General features: G+C 40.1%; 1 protein-coding gene across 10 annotated transcripts in view; it reads right to left on the minus strand.

Moving 5' to 3' along the window:
- The window catches only part of L3MBTL4 (L3MBTL histone methyl-lysine binding protein 4), a 379,209-nt gene that overhangs the window by 232,149 nt on the left and 125,368 nt on the right, over positions 1-21,692 (minus strand). For all 10 annotated transcript variants that reach the window (XR_013831388.1, XR_013831389.1, XR_013831390.1 and 7 more), the window contains exons 10-12: positions 21,166-21,242; positions 4,069-4,154; positions 1,905-2,015 (exon numbers count right to left, since the gene is read on the minus strand). Coding sequence is in view for 7 of the 10 variants with exons in the window: in XM_079943122.1 (XP_079799248.1) it covers positions 1,905-2,015; positions 4,069-4,154; positions 21,166-21,242 (274 nt within the window). In the remaining 3 variants the exon portion in view is untranslated. The remainder of the gene's footprint in view (positions 1-1,904; positions 2,016-4,068; positions 4,155-21,165; positions 21,243-21,692) is intronic.

The following is a 21,692-nucleotide window of genomic DNA, read 5'->3' on the forward strand; positions in this document are numbered from 1 at the left end:
AGCTATGCACTGAACATTTTCTAAAGCACCATTTCACATCTTAATTTAGTCCTAAAATCCTAAAGGGGTTTCCATTATGCCCACAACCACAGGGGTAACACTTAGGGTTCTAAGCCTGTGAAAAGTACCCAATACTTTTCAACTCTTTTTCTTCTAGTAATGGTCAAAGCAATTTCCATGAAAGAAAAAGAATAAGGAGAAGAGACATGAAATACTTCTTTGGAAGGATGAGCTAAATCTTAAGAGATTTTTAAAGTCCAATGCTGAGATGGTAAATAAGGAATATACTAAACTTACTTTAGGAGCTAAAGGTTTTCAAATGGTATTTTACGGTAATACTAATACCAATATGATCACACTGTAAGCTGACAAATACGTTAAATTGGATACTATTGTATGTATCTTAGGAACCACAAGAAAATAATCTGTCAATTAAAATTCTAAATAACATTTTATGTACTATTAAGATTAAGCTTTTCCTATAAATGCAATAACTTTATAATGAAAGTTAAATAAGAATTTAAAGAAAAAACCTGATGCTCATTTTCAATAATGAAATATTACTGAATTTATAAAGTAATTATGATATCCAAAAATCAATCCCACAGTAAGTGCTGTAAGAGTAAACAACAATAAGGGACTTCCCTGGTAGTGAAGTGGTTAAGAATCCGCCTGCCAACGCAGGGGACACGGGTTCGAGCTCTGGTCCAGGAAGATCCCACAGGCCACGGAGCACTAAGCCAGCGTGCCACAACTACTGAAGCCCACGCACCTAGAGCCTGTGCTGCCCAACAAGAGAAGCCACCGCAGTGAGAAGCCTGCACACCACAACAAAGAGTAGCCTTCGCTCACCGCAACTAGAGAAAGCCCGCACGCAGCAAAGACCCAATGCAGCCATAAATAAATAAATAAATTTTAAAAAGAGTAAACAAGAAAAAGCTACAAATAAGAATTTATGCAATATGATTAAATTTAAAATAAAACCTTAATAACAATGTACGTGGGAGAACATACCTATAACATATTATTCCTGAATAGCGTTTAGCACAGTTTTCATTTGTCAGAAAAATACAGGACATTGCCAATATCTGCTTTTGGTAATCCACGGCCAGGCCAAATACGCATCTCTATGTTTTACTAAAATGTACGCACTGATTATTCTCTATGAGATGAATTAGAAGTTGTTTTCAAATAGGCATATAGCAAACAAGATTTCTTTTAAATTATATCAAACTGTATATCGAACTTAAATACACCTTTCTTAATAATTTCTATAAATATTCGTTGGCTTCAATCTTTTTATTAATATGAAAATAAACTGTGCTTGGGTGGAAAGTAATTTTTGAACTGTCATATGCTGTAGAAGACTTATTGAATTCCACAGATGCTTTCAGCTTTCTGTAGAAAAAAATGAAAGGCTTTCACTTAAGGATAATTTAATTTTGAAGACGTGTATATTTTTAAAATCCAGATGTCACAGCAAGGATGGTATAGAAATCTGTGAATCAAATTTTCACTTCAAAATCTAACCTTTTGTTTGAATAGGAGAGAACAAGGAGGTAATCGTCTTGTTAAGGTGTTTAATGACAATAGTTTCAAGAAAAATCTAATAATACCAACAAAAAGAAGCTTTTTTTAAAAAAAGGAACAAAATGTATAACGTCTACACAGCAAATCCAAACAGGGACGTGTAAGAACCCTCTGAAAATCAGTCGTGTCTAATCTACAGAGTCCCCTTCCACACACACTGGCTAGAGGACCTTCTACCAGAGTCTCGTGACCAGCAGTGAAGTCAGGCCAGTTCGATTCTCCTGCTGAGATAAGAAATCAGAGCCTCTGAAGCCAGTCTCACAGGAAACGTAGGGAAAACGCCTATACAATATCGTACTAATCCAAACGCGTACCTTTATTCTTTGGTCATCAACATCTATAATCGTAGCAACACGAATTAACCTGGGGTTTCGTTTATCCACGACTTCAAGTTTCATATTCGGGAGAAAACCATGGGGCAACCGCTGTAACATTACAAGAGCAACAAGTTATGCGAAATCCAATAATTCAGATGTGCTACTAACGTTTTCTAAAATATGACTGTTCTAACTTTACATCAGATATTTAATACAACTGGAAGTTAGTTTTAAGAGCACATAGACCTTCATGCATATTATTTTATCCATTTTCATAAAAACCTGCAGGAGGAAAAAGAATATTTTGGTAATTTTCAAGATAGCTAAAAGACAAAGATTAAATCATAAATTCATTAATGGTCACAAGTTCAAAAAAGGATCTTATTATAACTTAACTATTGGTTTAGATGTTATTTTTTTCTAACATTAACCTTTTAAATTAAGAAATCATTGACTATTATCACTGCCCAGTTTTGGAGTGTAAGACACAGAAAGCAAAATTAACAAAGAATTAGAAGGGTAAACATGATCCTTTAAATTTTAAAATAGATAAAAGCTGCCATAATTATAACAGCTAAATGTTTTAAAATCATACCACAATGTAATTTAAAGTCATAATCTGTGCTTTTGGTGCTTCATCTTTAACATAAGCATGTTAAACTGCATTAATTTAGGGTTTCTTCCAAGTCTTAAAATGCTGGGAACCAGGAGTCTACAACGATGGACGCTCAGGAAACACTAAGGAAAATGGAGTGGGGAAAAAATGCACTGGGGCTTACCAAATCATTGAAACTGAGGAAATTTACCAAAAATCAGTCAAAAGACAACTCTGCCAGTGTTTAAGGATGGCAAAAAGTTTCACTTTGAAAGCTATTACACATAAAAGTGTTCAGTTGACTTTCTTGAAAATGAAAGGGTACTGAATTTCTCAAGTCTAGAAAATGGCAGTAGGAAAATAAAACTTTTGATAATGCCTGACTTACAAAACAGTTAAATCTTTCTACAATACCTGGTTTGTTCCTCTCCAGCTTTTGTGGAAGCATATTTGTTTCTAAAATGCATTATTATGTCTACTAAATGGAGCATACTGACTATAATTAGGTCTCTGATCCTTGAACATATTTCTTTTCTCCCCGAGGTCACCATGCTGATAACAAAGGTAATTGTTTCATATTGCAGATGCCAAAGACATACAGCTTGAGGTGAACCCTTAATAACCCTGTGACAGAGGCTGGAGGTTGCCTTTTTAACTGAATCTTTTCACAATATGATTTTCTTGTAATTTTCTTCTTGGAAAAGTAAAGTGAAGTTTTGACATAAAGCAAGAGAGAAAGTGAGACTACAAGCAGCTGGTATTTTTGCTTACTGAATTTTTGCAATTCTTAAAACGCTTTCTAGCACGCCACAACTTCTAGCCCTCTTAATTTGATTATACCTCTTCCTCCAAATTCGACCTATTTTAATCAATTGTTTTAAAAAACGAAATAGAATTCTGTTTTAAACCCCTTTTGATCTTTAGAAAACTTGCAGTAAAAGAAATCACATGGAGAAGCTCACTATATAACATTCTGATTAAAGATGAGTCAGGGACACATAGCTGAAAAGGAACAGAGCTTGAAAACCACTGGTTTAGAACATAAGTATCTCTAACTATGCTATCAGTACACTTTCTTTATACTTGGTTTAATCCTGGAATAAATGGGTATGTACAAATTTGAACTTCACAAGTTGGTATTCTGACAAATGGCTAAAAGCAATGTTCCCTCAAAATAGGTGAAAGGGTAACACACAGGGGCTACATACACTCCATCTATTTTATCCCGGCATCATCGACCGTCAAACAGTCCCTGAGACCGAAAGCTCAGGGTTCCCACTCAGAGGACCAACAGACCCAGAAAGGAAGGGCTCAGTCATCAGAGGCTGAGGGGGCTTCCAACCGGACTTCAAGGAGGGAAATCGTCACCTGCACTGGTGCATAGGAACAACAGTAAATGAGTCACCTCCTTTGCATTTTTAACTGAAAAGCAAAGCAAATTGGTCATGGAAACAACACTTGAATTTAAAAGGAGAAAACTAGAATGATTCTGAATTGCCAAATGAAGGCACCATTCCACACGGACACTGTTGAAAAAAGCTGGGAGTGCTACACATCCAAACTTACCATTTTAAAAACTCTGGCAGGTACTGCATTAGTTCGAGTAGCTTCCAGATATTCTGTCCAGGAAAATTTTTCTGGCTCAGGATAACCTGAAAAATAAATAAATATCAAATGATTACTCACTGATATTCCGATTGCCATATACTATGAGACATCTGCTAATAATAATGCCCACAGTTAATTGAATGCTCACTATTCAATAGCCCCTATTAAGAACGTAAGTCTGTGATAACCTCTGAGAGGGCTGTTTCGCCCCCACTATGCTCGTGTGCATGCATTCACTGGTCCATGCATTCACTCCATGAGTGTAAGCAGGTGAACCGAGGTAGAATGGGGGTCTGAGCACTGGGCAGAGCCAGGCCACCCCCAGGAGGCCTCTTGAGATGCTTGAGAAAACTCACAATCACTGTCTGACCTCACTCCATGAACTGATGATCTTTCCAATTCCTCCAATAATTCTGCTTCGATTAGGGTTTTATTCTCATAATTAAATGTTTGTAATTACAATTTCCCAGGTTTGTTATTTATCATTGCAATTTTAAAATATATATTGGTATAACATGATATAAAGCGCGCTATGTTTAAATATTTCTGTCTAATTGGGTTTCTTGTTTCTCTTTATGCTGTGTTATTTTATTCCTAATTACATTTGCCAGAGGTCCGTCTATATTACTGTGTTGTTTTCTTTTTCCTTTCAAGAAATGAGTACTTAGACTCACCCATCAGATCTATTGTTTTCTTTTGTCTCTCCTAACTATTTCGTTTGCTGCTTTTAGTCTTATCACCTCTTTCCTCATACTTCCCTTAGGTTTGTTTTATAGTTATCTTGCTAAACTGAATTATAAACATAATTATTTCTATTTCTTTAAAAATAATATAAGCATTTAAGGCTATGAATTTACCACTGCTGTCCCTCAATACAGCTTTAGACATCTGGACAAACTTTTAGGAAATATTTATCTTTCTCACTTTTACTTTTTAAAAAACAATTATAATGTGTAATTGTCACCTTGATTTAATCATTGGCCAAACATTTAAGAGACAGCCCAAGTGGTTAATTTTTTTTTTTTTTTTTTTTTGCGGTACGCGGGCCTCTCACTGTTGTGGCCTCTCCCGTTGCGGAGCACAGGCTCCGGACGCGCAGGCTCAGAGGCCATGGCTCACGGGCCCAGCCGCTCCGCGGCATGTGGGATCCTCCCAGACCAGGGCACAAACCCGTGTCCCCTGCATCGGCAGGCGGACTCTCAAGCACTGCGCCACCAGGGAAGCCCCCAAGTGGTTAATTTTTGAAGTTGTTTAAAATATTAATAATAATTTCCAGTTTACCACATGGTAGTTTCAGAATATCACATGGTCCGTACAATTACTATTTGGGAGACTTTAAGATTTCTTCTTGGTATAACACAGGATCAACAGTTAAAAAGTATTTAAAGTATATATCAATACATACACACAGATATGTTTTAAGGTGTAATATCAATATGCATTAATTCAATCTAAATAGCTGTATTACTCAAAAATCTATTTATTTCTTATTTAAGCAAAAAGCCTGAAGCAATATGCAGGAATCTCTCAAATAAATTTTCTGTACAGTTTTCCAGTACTTCTGATAATTTTTTTGTTCACATTTAAATGTTTTGCCAAAATAAAATATATTTTTAAAAAATATACAAATCAAGTGGACAGATTGAGAAATTGTCATAAACTCTCCCACGTAACCAGAACATGGGACACCCCGTCCCCATCCCGCCCCCGTCTGGTCACGGCCCCACTTTCCTCAAAGGGAGCCACCTGTTCTGGCTTCTGCCCTCTGAGATGAGCTCTGCTCATTCCCTTTTCTCCTTGTATGAATGGAATCACACAGCCTGTGCTCATCTGTGGTCCTGGGCTTTTGCTCAGTAGTGTGGCTTCAAGGTTCTGTAGACTGCTGTGTGAGGGTTGTTCATTTTTACTGCTGCATAGTACTCCATTCAGGGGTACCTCACAATTTATTCATCCTTTCTACTGGTGATGGTCATTTGAGGAGTTTTAATTTGGGGGCTATCACAGAAAGTGCTGTTACAAATATTCTAGCGTGTTTTTTGCAGGAACCAGAAGTATACATTTCTGTTGGAATGCATCCAGGAGTAAAACTGCTGGATCTTGGGGTATTTTGCATCACACGTTGACCTTATAATGTTTAACATATAAAAGCATATGGAATATTCAATAGTAACTGCACTTTTTATTTAATATAGAGAAATTTTACCTTTTGGACACATTTATTGCATTTTGCCTCAAATTCTCCTTTTTACTAAAAATTAAATTGTATGCCATTTGGTTATTTTCTGTTTATGTTTGTCTGATAAAATTTTGCCCATCTTTATCACTTTTATATTATTTTGTTTCAGGTGTATCTGTTAAACACCTCCTAAGTGGATTTTAAAAAACATTTACATTTACGGGTTTGCTTTATCTAACTTCTGTAAACACATTTAAGCTGGACTTTTTTTAAAATAACTCTTTTAGGATTTCTTTTGATTATTGTCCTTCTCTATGTGAGTTATGTTACATAACTTACGTTTCAATAATTATTTCTGCAGTTGCATTTACCTTTATAGCTCATATGTTTAAAAACCGTCCAAACTCATTCCTTGTATCCTGGGCCTCCACAGTCCTGCGTGGGTTCTGAATCTGCCCCTTCAGCATTGGCTCCTCTCTGCCTGCTCCAGGTTCCTGGCCCAGGGACCTGACCGGCAGATTCAGGGCAACGGTGACAAAGGAAACCAGCGTGTGGTGGGTTGAGGGAGGAATGCATGGTGCACAAGACAGGAAGCAACTAGTCCTGCCCCGAGAAACCCAGCTGCTGTTACGAGAGGGAGAATCCCACCCTGATTTACGTGATCAATACATGAAAATAAGAGACTATGGCTATTTTAAGTGATTCTTAAGTACTCACTGCCTCTGTGCGACTCTCTAGAAATGAGCTATGCACGTGCAAAAAAGAGGAAACACATGCATTAGGTCTATCTTCCCTGTTCAGTGAACCCAAGGAAGAAAAGAGTGTCTTCCAGCCCCGGGAGTCTTGTGAACACCACACATTCCCACTGTCCTCCTCCTGGCCCAGCCCTGAGCCGGCGCACTGCAATGAAGAGCAGCCCCTGCTCGCTACAACTAGAGAAAGCCCGCATGCAGCAACGAAGACCCAACACAGCCATAAATAAGTAAATAAATTTATTAAAAAGAAAAGAAAACCTTGTCTAACTGGCTTCCATTTACTGGTAACGCCGTAATGCCCGCTCCACCCACACTGATTCATTTATTCCTCACATACGCCTTTTTGTCCTCATTTTACAGGTGAGGCTCAGGGAGCTTGAGCAGTTCACTCAGTGTTGTACAGTTAGGATGCAGAGGAAATGGGATTTGAAGAGTGATGTCTCATTCAGTTGCCCACATCCTTCATCACTGCTCCCCCAGTATTCTAGGGCGTCCATCCTCCAGGCCTCAGGACGGTGGGGCGAGCTCCCCCTGGAGGCCAAGGTTCAGGATCACGGGGAGGGGATGCGGGTGGAGGACGGGAGACAGGGCTACAGGTGTCAGTGCGTTTATTCACAGCCCACCGCATCCCGCACTATTTAGAGTCTGAAATGTCAGGGAAGGGCAACACTGGGAGAAAACCGGGCACAGGTGTGGCAGACCTGAGGGAGGGGACCAGGGACCACACACAGGGTGTAGCCGGGTGCTTAGGACCTCCCCGTGGGGAGAAGAGGGAGAGAGGGGGAAAAGGGTCCTCGGGCAGATGACAGCCTAGGGGGATGGCGTGCGGAGGAGATTAGGGCTCAGGGGCCCTTTCCGAAGGCTGAGGACCACGTCCGGAGAAGCCGTGGGGCTCCTCCTGGAAAGGGCGACGCCCGCCTCCTTCCTGGTGTCAGGAAGCTAGGGGGACAGAGGTCAATTCCAGAGCTTTGAGTTCAAGAGATCTAAAGTCAAGAAAAGCCCTTAAAGAGGATACACACTCAGGGAAACTCAAGGCCAAACCAAGGGAAGCATAAGTGAAAACTCCTAAATCGTGTCATTCCAAGGGCTGCCTGCATCACTCAGGAAAGAAGCAGGTCCTCACCCGACCCCAGGCCCTGCACAGCCGGCCTCCCCTCTGCTGCCACCGGACGCCACGGTCTCCTCCCCCTCGAGCTCTCCCCCCAAAGGAGACGCCCCCACCGCCTCCCCACTCCCCAGATACCCACCTCCTCTAAGCTGCTATTCCAGTGTCACGACCTCCTGAGACAGGCCGTGCCCCTCCCCACCGTATCACTCGCCCTATTCTTCTCCACAGCACTGACCCCCTAACTATTCATATTTTGCACGTTTCTCTTGCCCATTAGAATATTACTGCCTTCTGACAGAAATTTATTCACGTCACTGCTATTTTCTCTGAGCCTAGAACAGTGCTGTCATTATCACGCAATAACTATTTGGTAAATATCTGTTAAATGAATGAAATGTATTTCCTGAGAAGTCTGCATCGAATACTGCGGTGACTGGAGCTGGTACGACGCTGCTTTCCCGCTGGCGATGCTGGGATTCTGAGACACCCTGAGGACAGGATGGTGCTCCTGAATCACCCCTGGCTCAGCTCCCAAGCAGCACTGCAGCCTGGACAGAGCCCAGGCAAGGCATCTCATTTGAGGCATCTGTACGGGCAAAGAGCACTCCTCAACCTTCCACGTAAGAAAGGCCAGCTGAAGGGTGAGACTGGTTACAGGCTCTTCTTACAACAACAGCCTAAATCAAAACATAATTCTGCCACCGGATCCTTCCTTCTAAAGAACCGGGATCATGAATAAATAGCACAAGTCCTTACGTTCCTGACCAGGTTACCTGGTCTGGGTAACCTGTCCCATGGAAGCAAGACAACAATAGTTATACCAGGGGCCAATTCTGGAACCAAAAACCATTGGTGTCCCAGGACAAGCAATTTTTAAGTAATGGACAATAGTGCTGTTTAACAACCAGCAATAAACAGGGATCTGCTAAGAGTCTTACCAAGAAGATTCAAGAAGAATGGACAGAACATTGACCATAAATACATGCTGGAAGGACTTAAGAGTCCTCTTCATCTAACTCTTCATTTTATTGATGAGGAAAGTGAGACCTGGCATTTTAAGTGACATGTCAAAGGCAAGACAACTAATAATGAAGCCAAAGCTCGAGCCCAGGTCTCCTGACCTGCAATTTACAGAGATCAAGACCTGCAGAGAGCTGCTCTGAGGCCCAGTGATGCTTTGCAGGCTGCCGGACACTGGGCAGGAGAAAGCACCAGCATCAGCAGGCAATGAGGGCCGGACCACCGGAACCAGGGAAGCCTGAGTGGGTTTCGCCATCATTCTGAGAGACTGATTCAGGCAGCGCTCACAAGGCAGAGCAGGGACTTGTCCAGACTCCGGGCCTCCCAATGGTAGAGACTGAGCAAAGCCACCACTGACTGGGACCTGCCCTCTGGTTCTGCACACAGAGGGGCCAGTTATGAAAACCATCCTAACACTGCATGACCACCAAGCATCCTGGGTCAGACACTGTACACCACTGACCATCAGACGTGAGGACAATCACGGTTACGCCTACTTCAGGTTCCCCCAATTTGGTTTTCAAAAGACACATCGAAACTCACCTCACATTGACCGTACCTTAGATGCCAGAAGTCCTGGACTCTCATTCAGCTCATTACAATTAAAGTTAAAATATCCTTTCTGGCCAAAGAATACAAATTAGACTCCCTAATATTTATAACAGGACATCAGATCTGCTACTTGGTCGTCAATCACATGCTAAAGCACACGGAGAACTCTTGGGTCTATAGTGTGGACGAGCAGTAGCTCAAGCATGTGTCAAAGAGCTCATTTTGCTCAAATTATGGCTGAGAGGAACTGTTTCCAGCATAGACTGAGAAAAGACAGATCACGGGAAGCAACCAATCTGTACCACCCTGGCCAAGCTCCCAGCAGACTTGTCTTCAAAACGCCCATGGCTCCCACAGCACCTAATGCAGCCCAGGCATTCGAGATGGGGTTAATCACCGCTTTCTCTGTCTCATTCCCTCTGTCTGTCTCTCAATAGCTAACATGATAGAAAAACACATTGTTTATTTCGCTCCTATTTTTCTCTCAATGTCACTAACTACATAATATTTCACTGAGTAATATTCTATGACTAACATAATGACCCCTGTACGTTATGTCTTTACCATTCTTTGTTACTAGTTTCTAGCGGTACCTCACTCTTGGCAGGCCCTTAATTAGTTTTTCTCTGAACTCTCACCTTCCTTATGCCAGTAGAATCTATCTACAGGAAAGAGTACAATGCCATTTAAAATATAGTAATTCTTTGTTTGCCTAAAACAAGTTAACAGTTAATGTTGCAATTAAATAAAAGATTTATTTATACTGTTAAATTTTGCTAATGTAATTTTAGCTTTATAAATTATGAAGTAAACTTAAGTAGTTATTTGGTATCAGAACATAGCTTGCTAAATATTTCTATGTGCTCCTCAAACATCTAGAATATTTGCTAATAAGTATGTCCAGCCAACTGATTCTGGGGAATCTAAAGAAACAAACTGCTGTTATTCCTACAAAGTACATTCCATCATCTCCCAAATTATCAATCATTATAGCTTTATTTCTGAAAATAAACTTGCATTTAGCATTTGTTCACAACAAGTTTGAGTGCTAGACTTCCAACTTAAAAATGTAGAACATTTAGCTCTGCTCACTTCTAAATGCCACCAAAGTATCAATAAAGGCATCTTTAAATGAACACTTATCAACAGAGAAAATACTGAATTAATTTGGATACAACACATCGTGGAATATTATGTAGGCTTTATAAAGAATTAGAACTATATAACAAATGAGTTGGAAGAGATTTGCCATGAGACATAGCTGAGCAACATAAAAAAAGATGGAAAAAGATGTACATAATATAAGCCCATTTTTATAGCACAAGCAATAATCTAAAAAAAGACATGGGTTCATGAACATACGAGTGTCTGAGTGTGCATATGTGTGTGTATATGCAATGATATGGGAATTAGCAAAATACGCATAGCATAGAATGGCTAATTGTTCATTTCCCTCTCGGGAAAATAGCTGAACTACATTTCCTTTACTCCCGTGCATTTGAATGCAGTTATGTAACAGTTCTGGCCAATGCATGTGGGTAGAAATGATTGTAACAAGCTACTTCTGAGTTTGGCGCCAAACCCCTCTCATGTGTAACCATCAGTCCTCTTTCCAATCTCAGGTCAGACAGAAAGATTCCCAAGGACCTGGGGGAGCCCCAATCCCAGAGTAATTAAATGGAACAGAACTAACCCCTATCAACCATTACTGTACTATGCCAGGAGCTCCTGTACTATGACAGGAGCAAGAAATCAATTTTCTTAATGTGTTAAGGCACTAAAATTTATGAAGTGGTTTGATATGCTAGTTAGCTCATGGTAATTAACACGGAGGGATTACCACCAATTGCTATGGGGTTGGCCAAAAAATTCGCTAGGGTTTTTGTAACGTCTTACAGAAAAACCCGAACAGAGTTTTTGGCCAACCCAATACCTACTTGGGGAGAGTAACTCGGGTGGAAGGAGAAATGAACATAAAAAGAAAGTATAAATAAAATGTAGGTTATACAAAAAAATTTAATAAAACTAATACAAGGACATAAAGTCACAATGACAACAGGTAAAAAGCCAAAAGCAGATGAGAACTGTCAACAAAAATTTCTGGAAGTGTGAAAAGGAAATAAGTGAATGAAAACTGATTTAACATTCAGTAACTAAGAATGAAAAACATAAATCTGTTACAGAGAAATGCCAGTAGGGAGCAAGTTAATTTACATTATAGAACCCTGGAAAGCTGATTAAAGACATGAATGCTAAGACCTGAAACCTTAAAACTCCTAGAAGAAAACATAGGCAGTAAGCTCCTTGACATTGGTCCTGGTGATGATTTTCTGGATTTGATACAAAAAGCAAAGGCAACGAAAGCAAAAATAAATGAGTGGGACTATATCAAACTAAAATGCTTATGCACAGCAAAGAAAACTATCAACAAAATGAGAAGACAACCTACTGAATGAGAGAAAATGTTTGCAAATCATTTATCTGATAAGGGGTTAATATCTAAAAATATATAAAGAACTCATACAACTCAACAGCAAAAAAACAAATTTTAAGATCTTCACAGAAAATTTGTGCCTATATTTTGAGAGATCTGGTCTTGTTCCTTTTTTTTTTTTCTTTCTTTTTAATGTCTGAATTTTCTAATATTGTTATTGGAAGAAAAAAACTATAAAACTATGTGGAGAGTAATCTAGAAGTATTTACCTAATGCTTAAAAATTATTTCCAGGGACTTCCCTGGTGGCACAGTGGTTAAGAATCCGCCTGCCAATGCAGGAGACACGGGTTTGAGCCCTGGTCCGGGAAGATCCCACGTGCCGCCCACCTGAGGTGCAGAAACAATAACATAAAACAGTATGGCACCTTGTATCAAATGGCCACAGAAAGCTGTCCCGCAGTTAGCAAACTATGCACGTTAATTCTTTTTCTGCTTTGGAAGGCTTTTTGCTATTGCATTAAAATGCATTTACTGTAGAACACAATATTTACAAGAAAAGAGAGACTTGCTAGGTCAGGAACCCAATTTATTTCCGTGGCCCATCAATTCCCAGAGCCCTGCAGACCACAAGAAACTCTGAATAAAGAGCTCCTGTAGGTCTGCTTAGTCAGTCACCTGCCAAATCAAGTAAGCAGCAATGCTAAAGAGCCTTACCCCTCCCCAGCCCCAGACCCACAGCACTGGTTAAGGCCCACGTTCCTTATTTTCACGTACAGTGAATCTCCCTAGTGGTCGTCCCAGCCTCCTTTCTAATCTGGCCTACTTTTGCCAAATAGATGCTTAACCATAGTTACATCAGAGATTTGACTATAAACTCCTCACTCCAGCTTTTAAAGATCTTTCATAAAATGGCCTTGATCTACCAATCCTACTAATTCCTGATAAATATCCCCAAACTGAAGTGAAATCCGTTTTGGACTCCTGCCTTCCAGAACGGTAAGATAGGAAACCTGTACTGCTTTAAGCCACAGACTTCATGGTAATTTGTTATGGGGCAGTACACCTTCATATAATCTTCTCAGTGAAGCACGTCTTTCCCTTTCTGGCCAGGTGTTACCTCTGACTAATTTCATTGCTATCATCTATCACAATATTCATAAACTCACCAAACAGGCCCCAGTAGACTGTCAGCTCCTTGAGGTCAAGAAAGGCTGCTCACCAGCCTTTCCATCCCACCCTCCCCCGACTAAGGTCCTACATAATGATAGTAACAGGTTATAAAAACTGAATAAATAAATCATGGGGAGCACAAATCAACTAATAAATATAGAAGGAATAATGAAATTAGAAAAGCACCATTTGGCAAATATCACATTAGTAACTGATTCATCTCATGAACATCAACAGATGCTAAAAACCAGTGGGTGACAGTTTGATGAGGAACAGAGTACTTCCATAATCTCAAGTCACTCTCCAGCAAATACATCTTAAGCACAAAAGGAAAAGGAGTAATTTTCCAGTGGAGAAGCTTGCCACACACCACTGTAATCAAGTGACCGAGGTCAATGTCGACAGCAAAGGGGCTGTGAAATCGTGCACCACCTGAGCGGATGCCGTGAGAACTGAGCAATGCTTCTGGGACACTCCTCCCCAGGTGCAGAACCCACATCCACTACATCAGACAAGCCCAAGGTGAGAAATATGTTACAAAACAACTGGCCTGTACTCCACCGAAGTGTCAAGTTCTTAAGAGTCAAGGCCAAGACTGAAGAACCACTGCAGATTGAGGGACACTAAAGAGACATGAAAAGTAAGCACAACCTGTGAGGCTGGATTAAATCTGTTTTTCTGTTTGCGTATTTGTTTTTTTCATAAAGGACATTATTGGGTGACGGGCAAAGCGTGCATCTTGGCAACTTAATCTCAAATGTTTTGGCAAAGGAGGAGGATTTTTCTTTTTTGTTATCGTGACTCTTCTGAATCTTAAAAATTATTTCATATTTTAAATAAAGTAAAAACATTTACAAATCACTAATCAGTGTGAGCCTAATGTTCTATGTCACTTCTCACCTCCTCTTCCCCCTCCCCCAACCCCTGCCCTGCAGCCCAGCACGCTGCTCATAACACCGATAATTCCTAAATTTGCCAGGAACTTCCTGCCGTCTTACTTTCGTGCATACTGTTCCTTCTACAGAATATTCTCTTCCACCCCATTTCTCACATCCTTCAAAGACTAATGCAAACACTGCTTCCAGTGTGAAGACACCCATGTATGAGGTTAGGATTGACCTCTCCCTCTCCTGTGTTCCTGAAAGCTTTCCTTCCATTACCATCAGAAGCCCATGTGCATCAGACCTCACGCAGGGTGGTGAAGGAGAAAGGGCAAGGGAGTTCTAGAGACCAGCTAACAGGGCGTGCTCCCAAACCCCCAGCCCGCCACGTGAGAGGTTCAGGGCCCGTGACCTGACCTCTCTATACCTCAGTTCTTCAACTATGAAACTGAAATCACTGACAAAAGCTTACAAAGTTGCCATGAAAACAGATAAATGTGTGACACTGAAATGGAGCAGGACCTTGGGCAGGTCCTTGCCCCGCCATGTCCTCAGCCTGCCTTTTGTCTGTGGCAAAACTCTAGGCAAAGAATAAGTTTAATCAGAGAAGTGAGAAAATGCAGAAGCAGAGGAAAACAGTTAAAGGAGACCAAATAGGGCTTCCCTGGTGGCACAGTGGTTGAGAGTCCGCCTGCCGATGCAGGGGACGCGGGTTCGTGCCCCGGTCCGGGAGGATCCCACATGCCGCGGAAAGGCTGGGCCCATGAGCCATGGCCGCTGAGCCTGCGCGTCCAGCGCCTGTGCTCCACAACGGGAGAGGCCACAGCGGTGAGAGGCCCGCATACTGCTGATCAGACCACCACATGACTGATTTCAAGATGCCTGTCAGAGCTGACTGTGCTGCCCTGCTCCCTCCCTCTGCCTATACAGCCCCGAAACCCCCCTTTAAAAGCCCCTGCCCCTCAACAGCCATCAGGAGTTGGTTCTCGGACAGGAGTCCACCCTCTCCCCCGGTTGCTGGCCTCCAAAATAAAGCAAGCTTTCCTTTCCTACCAACACCTGTCTCTTGAGAATTGGCTTTTGAGCGGCGAGCAGCCAGACCTGGGTTCGCTAACAACATCGTGTTGGGCATTCAAGAAAAATGAGACCCAAGATGAGATTCCACTTCACAGTCACTATGATGATATAAACAAAACACAGACAGCAAGTGTGGAGGAACGTGGAGGAACTGTAACCCTCACACACTACTGATGGGTATTAAAACAGAGCAGCTCCTGTGGTGAAGAGTCAGTAAGTAATTACTCACTAACTACTCAGTAAGGCAAACGTAGAATTACTATATGACCCAGCAATTTCACTCCTAAGTATATATACCCAAGAGAACTGAAAACATGTTCAAGCAAAAACTCATACACAAATATTCACAGCAGCAGTATCTGAAAAAGTCAAAAAGTGAAAACAACCCAAATGCCCATCAACTGACGAATGAATAAACAAATTGTGGTTTACCTACACAATGAATATTATTTGAAACTAAAAAGAAACAATGTATTCATACATGCTGCACCGTGGATGAACTCTAAAATCATTATGCTGAGTGAAAGAAGCCAGACACAAAAGGCCACATATCATATGATTCTATTTACATGAAATATTCAGAAGAGGCAAGACAAAGAGTAGATTAATGGTGTCCAAATGCTGCAGGGAATGGAGGGTGGGGATAACAGCTAAGTGGCTCAGGGTTTCTTTCTGGGGTGATGGAAACTTTCTAAAATTGATCGTGGTGATGGTTACACAACTCTGTAAATATGTTAAAAAAAAACACACTGAATCTTACACTTTAAATGGATGAACTGTATAGTATGTGAATTAGATCTCAATAAAGTTTTTACAAAAATATAAATAGATCCCTTCCTTCAGGGCAAGAATTGTGTTTTATTCTTACTTGGTTCTCCACCTTCTGTAAACACAGAAGTCACTGTGGAGATGATGTTTGCTGAACTGAATCTGAGTTCAGTTGACAGCAGATTTGGAGAGGATCTCAGTGCAGGACACCACCCCTCAGGGGGACGTGGTCCCGCTGTCAGTCAACAGGGTCCGCAGGGCTCCCCGTCCACCTGCCCAGATTGAGCGGGAAGCTCGTTGGGGTGGAGGCTCCTGTCGCTGACTACAGAACAGACTTTCACACATACAAGACTGTTGAAAAAAACCACTGTTTTAACTGGTAAACAAGTCACTCTGAGCAATAAAGTGTAGTGGAAACTTCGTATACATACAAAGCAATCAGAGTTACTTTTAAAATAGCAATACCATTCAAAAGAACTAGAAAAGAAAAAAGGTAACTTTTAGCTAACAATCTATTAATGTTCTTTAACAGACCAATCTAATTTTTAATTGTACAGAGTTGGCTGTACGATGTACTACCTAAAACTATGCTACTAGGAGATTTTACGTCAACAAAAGGATCAGATTTACCCCTATTTGTTAGGAGGTGACTGTTAACTGGACATGGCCTGCCCATCACCAGATGAAGATCAGAACCTCACTATGAAGCCCAGCAAGCCGTCTGGACAGGGACTTTTCCTCCTCAAATGTAACATCTGTATTATCAGGGTTTTCTATGCACCTACCTAACACTTTTTTGTCATTTTGTGACTTTGACTAAGACCCCAGCAGATTGCATCTTCTGAAGGAATTTTTTAGTCCTTGTAGAAAGATACTGAGTAGAATATGTAGCACCTTGGATTGAACTTACATCAGCAAAGTAACACCTTTACAATTTATAGGTCACATGTTTCAAAAACTAATCTTTTTTCCTCTTTCTCTGAAGAAGTTCTTTTATCGGGAATCTATGAGAATGTGAGTGCACACCAGGGGTAACTGTACAGATCAGCACATGCTGTTCCACTTTCAAGAGGCTTAATCGCTCTCAGAAGTACAATTACACACACACACACACACACGCACACACACACAAGCTATGACGAATATAGCAAATACATTTTTTCTGATATGTAATTACAACCATAAAATAAAATTTAATGTAAAAGTCTATAGGCATAAATGATGTGTAAAACACAAATTCACTTTAAGTAAAATAACTACAGCTAACAAATTGTGGAGCCAAATTACTAACAGAAACAAATCATCCAAACAATGTTAATTTCTTATCTTTTCCTATAAACTCTGAATATACAGATATAAAATCTATATGACAGATAATATATATAAAATACAATACATAACATATATGTGTATTTCAAGCAGTTCTAGCTCCAGCCTTGTCGTAGGGGAGAGAATATCTAAAGATTATGTGGGTTGGTAGGTTTTTCTTTTAAAATCTCATGTTTAATTCCCATTTGTGAACTGAGTGCACAGCATTCTATTATCCTGCCTCAGGGCTCCTTCTACCCCATGGCCTCAAGCCTTTCCTCTCTTGTGCATCTAACCAGGGACTAACAGCTCTGGTGCGCTCGTGCTTTCCCACAAACCTAGAGGTCAGCATGATCACGGCTCATCACGAGCTTTAAGCAATTTTGTTTATTGCTCAGCTTTAATTGCCTTCACCCAATTGTTACTCACAGCTCCTTTGCATATATTTTCATTACACTCCACTCTCTTGATCATACCTTGATTAAGTGGCTCATCTGCTTGAATTTTCATTTTACATTTACTTCCCAAACCAAATGGGAAGCTTCCTGGCATTCAATGAAGGCCACTGTGCAGGGCCAACACCCTGCAGCACCATAAGAGGGAACCCCTTTCTAACATGGTTGAGTCCCCACTGAAGACGAGTAATCATATGATGGATTAAGGTTTTAAATAACCAAACTTCTTGACTTATTGTTCATCCTGTTTTTCCTTAGCACTCAGAGCAGCTTTAGATACTCTAATAGGAATAAAAACATTTTAAAAGAGTAGATGACTTTGGGACTTCCCTGGTGGCACAGTGGATAAGACTCCATGCTCCCAATGCAGGCGGCCTGGGTTTGACCCTTGGTCAGGGAACTAGATCCCACATGTATGCTGCAACTAAGAGTTCGCATGCCACAACTAAGGAGCCCTGGAACTGCAACTAAGGAGCTTCCTGCCACAACTAACACCTGGTGCAACCAAATAAATAAATAAATATTTTTGTAAAGCAATGTATTAAAAAAAAAGAGTAGATGACTTTATGAGTACAGACACAAAATTCCTCAATAAAATATTAGCTAACCAAGTAGTGCAGCAACATGTAAGAAAAAATATATTTATACACACACACACACACACACGAGATTTATCCCAAGAAGACAAGATTGTTTCAACATATAGAAAGCAATAAATATAATAAAACCATATTAATAGAATAAAGGACGACCCTTTCATGATAAAACAACTAGGAATAGAAGAGACCTTCCTCAATCTGATAAAGGGCATCCACGAAAAGCTCACAGCAAACATCATGTTTAATGTGCAAAGACGAAGTGTTCCCCTAGGATCAGGAACAAGAAAAGCATATCTGATCCTGCCACTATTGTTCAGCATGCGCTGGGAGGTCTAGACAGAGGATTCAGGAAAGAAAGAAAATGTATTCAGATCGGAAAGGAAGACGTGAAAGTATCTTTACTTATAGATGACATAATTTTGCATATAGAAAATCCTAAGTAACACACACACACACACACACACACACACACACACACACACACACATACATTAGAGCAAATAAATGAATTCAGAGTATAAGGACATTGCACAAAAATCAATTGTATTTCTACCAAGTAGCAATGAACAATCCAAAGATAAAATTAAGAAAACAATTCCACTTACAGCATTAAAAAGAACAGACCAAAGACATGACAAGAAAACAACAGACAAATACCCCTTATGAATACAGATACAAAAGTTCTTAACAGAACTGTAGCAAACTGAACTCAACAGCACATTAGAAGGATTATACACCATGAAACAAAGGGGAAGAAAGTCCCACACAATCTTCTCAATAGATGCAGAAAAAGCACTGGACAGAATTCAACACCCTTTTATGATAAAAACGCTCAGAAAACTAGGAGTAAAAGGGAGCTTCCTTAACATGATATGGGGCATTTATGAAAAACCCACAGCTAATATCATACTTGATAGTGAGAGACCGAAATCTTTTCACCCTAAGATTAGGAAAAAGACAAGAATGCCTACTTTTACCACTACATTCAATACTGTACTGGAAGTCCTAGCTAGCATAATCAGGCAAGACACAAAATTAAAGGCATTCAAATTAGAAATATGAATTTTTTGGAACTTAACTATTTTGATAGACTACACAATTCTATATGAAAAAATCCCATAGCATCCACACAAAAAAACCTACTAGAGCTAATAAACAAATTCAGCAAAATTGCAGACTGTGAAATCATTTGTGTTTCTTTATGCCAGAAATAAAAAAAATTCCAAAAATAAATAAATAAAACAATTCCATTTACAACAGCATCCAAAAGAATAAAATACCAATAAACTTAACCAAGGAGGTAAAAGACCTGTACACCCAAAACTAAAAAATACTGCTGACAGAAATGAAAGAAGGTCTAAGTAAGTGAAAAGACATCCCATGTTCATGGATTAGAAAACCTAATACTGTTAAGATGGCAACACTCCCTAAAGCAGTCTACATTGAACATAACCCTTACCAAAATCCCAATAGTCATTTCTCCAGAAATGGAAAAGCCAATCCTCAAATTCATAAAGAACTGCAAGGGGCCGCAAACAGCCAAAGCAATCTTGAAAAAGAAGAACAAAGTTGGAGGGTTCACATTTCCAGATTTCAAAACGGACTAAAAAGCTACAGTGGTCAAAACAGTATGGTAGGGGGCTTCCCTGGTGGCGCAGTGGTTGAGGGTCCGCCTGCCGATGCAGGGGACACGGGTTCGTGCCCCGGTCCGGGAGGATCCCACGTGTCGCGGAGCGGCTGGGCCTGTGAGCCATGGCCGCTGGGCCTGCACGTCCGGAGCCTGTGCTCCGCAGAGGGAGGGGCCGCGACAGTGAGAGGCCCGCGTACCGCAAAAAACAAAAACAAAAAACAGCATGGTACATATTAGCTAATGCAATAAGACAAGAAAAGGAAATAAACGATATATTGACTGGGAAGAAAGAAATATAACTTTGTTCACAGAGGTGTAGAATATCTAAAAGCATCAACAAAAAAACTCCAAGAACCAATAAGTGATTATAACAAGGTTGCAGGATACAAGGTTAACATATAAAATTTAACTGCTTTCCTATATACCAGCAATGAACAAGTGAAATTTGAAATTAAAAACACAATACCATATACATTAGCACTCAAAATAACAGAATAGTTATAAAATCTAGCAAAATATATGTAAGATCTATATGAGAAAAACCACAAAATGTCACTGAAATAAATCAAAGAACTAAATAAATGGAGAGATATTCCATTTCTGTAATGAGAAAACAGATAAATAACAAGAAAGTCCCTATGTCAGTGTTTAGCTGAGCCACTAAGTTGGCTTGGTGAAGGGGTCTGGCAAGTCTAGGCCCTCATTATTAATTCTCACTTCTTAGGTTTCTACATTTCTTACACTTAACTCCAAAGTTAAGTATATTTAATAACCTAATGGTCAATTAATGAATTAACATTGGTAATAAGTTAAATTACATAGGTGGAAATAGCTAGTTTTAAAAGTCAGTTCACAGTGATTACACTCATTTCGTTGGATAAAAAAATAGCACTTTTTTAAAATGGCTGCCTAATATGTCTTTATAAACACAGTCCATTTGCATTATGGGGAAGGATGTGCAGATTTCAGACATCTGGGTCCCTTGATGGTCCACAGAATCTTGCACGATATTTTTATCATACACTTTGTATTGAAATGTGGTTTCCATAAACAAAAATAAGAATGGGCATTGCCACTCACACAGAGATGACTTCAAAGAGAACCCAGCCAGTCCACTCACCTTGGGGTGCTATCAGAGTTCTTCCATGCTCCTGACACCAACCAACTGGCTGAACATAAGGACTATTGACGTCACACCTGCAAAAACAGGATTCTATTTTAGATCCCATATTAACACCAGAGAAAGAATCCAAGAGTAATGTTCATTCTAGATATTAAGAGATGACATGGAAAATACTACGGCACAGCTAAAATATTTTATAGCCTAAGAGAAACAGAAGTAATTTTAGTTCTATATTTTGTAAGCTGAGTGGCCAAACTTCTCTTTTATATAAACTTCTTGAAATTTAAAAGTATTTCTTTAAAAAGGGTTTGACTAGGACCTGAACTGCCAGTGATCTCTCCAGAGAGTGAACATTTTAATAAACCCCTTCTACCACTTCTTGCTAGCAGCAAGGGAAAATATTAATAGGCCAGTCCAAATTTTAATAAGACGGACCAGACTCCACATGCCTACAATTTCCTCCCTCTCCTTTTCAGGAACCCAGACTATACTACCTAAGACACATACAGCAATTAATCCATGCT

The sequence above is a fragment of the Stenella coeruleoalba genome (assembly GCF_951394435.1).
Source record: "Stenella coeruleoalba genome assembly, chromosome: 14".
NCBI classification, from domain to species: Eukaryota; Metazoa; Chordata; class Mammalia; order Artiodactyla; family Delphinidae; genus Stenella; species Stenella coeruleoalba.